Source organism: Procambarus clarkii, chromosome 82 (assembly GCF_040958095.1).
Source record: "Procambarus clarkii isolate CNS0578487 chromosome 82, FALCON_Pclarkii_2.0, whole genome shotgun sequence".
NCBI lineage: Eukaryota > Metazoa > Arthropoda > Malacostraca > Decapoda > Cambaridae > Procambarus > Procambarus clarkii.
This window is the reverse complement of record NC_091231.1, coordinates 17,120,312-17,122,349: the sequence shown is the minus strand read 5'-3', so window position 1 is coordinate 17,122,349 and position 2,038 is coordinate 17,120,312. Positions and strand designations below refer to the sequence as shown.

General features: G+C 49.6%; 1 protein-coding gene across 1 annotated transcript; it reads left to right on the top strand.

Annotated features, from left to right (window-relative positions):
• The first annotated feature begins 664 nt into the window (after positions 1-664).
• LOC138358168 (keratin-associated protein 16-1-like) lies at positions 665-1,747 on the top strand. Its single transcript, XM_069315672.1, has one exon. The coding sequence runs from the start codon at positions 665-667 to the stop codon at positions 1,745-1,747; it is 1,083 nt and encodes a 360-aa protein (XP_069171773.1).
• The last annotated feature ends 291 nt before the right edge of the window (positions 1,748-2,038 follow it).

Genomic DNA, 2,038 nt, shown 5'->3' with positions numbered 1-2,038 from the left:
GAGGTGATTTGGTAAAATGCTATGCCCAAGATAACTATCCGAGTGCCGGCGGTGGGGTGGTTCAAATAGCCTCGGCTATCACCTCATTATGTCCGGTCGTGATGGTCAAGTGGATTAAGGCGTCTTGTACATACCAGTTGCGTTGCTTCTGGGAGTATGGGTTCGAGTCACTTCTGGGGTGTGAGTTTTCAGTTGCATATGTCCTGGGGACCATTCAGGCTTGTTCGCATATATATATATATATATATATATATATATATATATATATATATATATATATATACACATATATACAGCAGTTATTACATTCTTATACAGCCACTAGTACACGTAGCGTTTCAGGCAAGTCCTTAATACTATGTTCTCCAGAATACGACCCCGCAAAATCGTTTAACAACTAGGTACCCATTTTAGTGTTGCGTAAACAGAAGCTACAGTTAAGTATTGACCCCCAGTAAATCCTCCCCGACCAGGATCCGAACCCAGGACAAAGCGCTCGCGAAACGCCAGGCGAGTGTCTTAATCGAGAGCTGCAAGGGATTAGGTACGAAGACTGACTGAAGGAACTAAACCGGACGACGTTAGAAAGGAGGAGAGAGAGAGAGGAGGCATGATACAGACATATAAAATACTTAGACGGATTGACGAGGTGGAAACAGCGGAAATGATTAAAATATATTTCAAAAGAACAAGGGTCTACAGTAACTGTCTGGCTTTGTCGAGGGTCTACAGTAACTGTCAGGCTGTGTCGAGGGTCTACAGTAACTGTCTGGCTTTGTCGAGGGTCTACAGTAACTGTCAGGCTGTGTCGAGGGTCTACAGTAACTGTCAGGCTGTGTCGAGGGTCTACAGGAACTGTCAGGCTGTGTCGAGGGTCTACAGTAACTGTCAGGCTGTGTCGAGGGTCTTCAGTAACTGTCAGGCTATGTCGAGGGTCTACAGTAACTGTCAGGCTGTGTCGAGGGTCTACAGTAACTGTCAGGCTGTGTCGAGGGTCTACAGTAACTGTCAGGCTGTGTCGAGGGTCTACAGTTACTGTCTGGCTGTGTCGAGGGTCTACAGTAACTGTCTGGCTGTGTCGAGGGTCTACAGTAGCTGTCAGGCTGTGTCGAGGGTCTACAGTAACTGTCAGGCTGTGTCGAGGGTCTACAGTAACTGTCAGGCTGTGTCGAGGGTCTACAGTTACTGTCTGGCTGTGTCGAGGGTCTACAGTAACTGTCTGGCTGTGTCGAGGGTCTACAGTAACTGTCAGGCTGTGTCGAGGGTCTACAGTAACTGTCAGGCTGTGTCGAGGGTCTACAGTAACTGTCAGGCTGTGTCGAGGGTCTACAGTTACTGTCTAGCTGTGTCGAGGGTCTACAGTAACTGTCTAGCTGTGTCGAGGGTCTACAGTAACTGTCAGGCTGTGTCGAGGGTCTACAGTAACTGTCAGGCTGTGTCGAGGGTCTACAGTAACTGTCTGGCTGTGTCGAGGGTCTACAGTAACTGTCAGGCTGTGTCGAGGGTCTACAGTTACTGTCTGGCTGTGTCGAGGGTCAACAGTAACTGTCTGGCTGTGTCGAGGGTCTACAGTAACTGTCTGGCTGTGTCGAGGGTCTACAGTAACTGTCAGGCTGTGTCGAGGGTCTACAGTAACTGTCAGGCTGTGTGGAGGGTCTACAGTAACTGTCAGGCTGTGTCGAGGGTCTACAGTAACTGTCAGGCTGTGTCGAGGGCCGACTGTAGAAAGCAGCGGACCAACAAATAAAAACATTCTGTCTCAAGCGAGTATGGCGCAAGTAACAGTCACTCGCTAACATTCAGGGGAACCAGCAGCAGTGTGAGAACAGCCAGCAAGGACACTAGCAGACACATATAACAGTGGCAGAACGCGGCCTCAAGATATATCACCCGGTCATTCACTGCAACTGCCAGTCTCCAGCTGGCTCCAGTGTCTCTTGCTGGCTCCAGTGTCTCCTGCTGGCTCCAGTGTCTCCTGCTGGCTCCAGTGTCTCTTCCTGGCTCCAGTGTCTCTTGCTGGCTCCAGTGTCTCTTGCTG

Coding starts and splice junctions, on each gene's coding strand:
- LOC138358168 (XM_069315672.1), top strand. CDS start 665: ATGATTAAAATATATTTCAAAAGAACAAGGGTCTACAGTAACTGTCTG.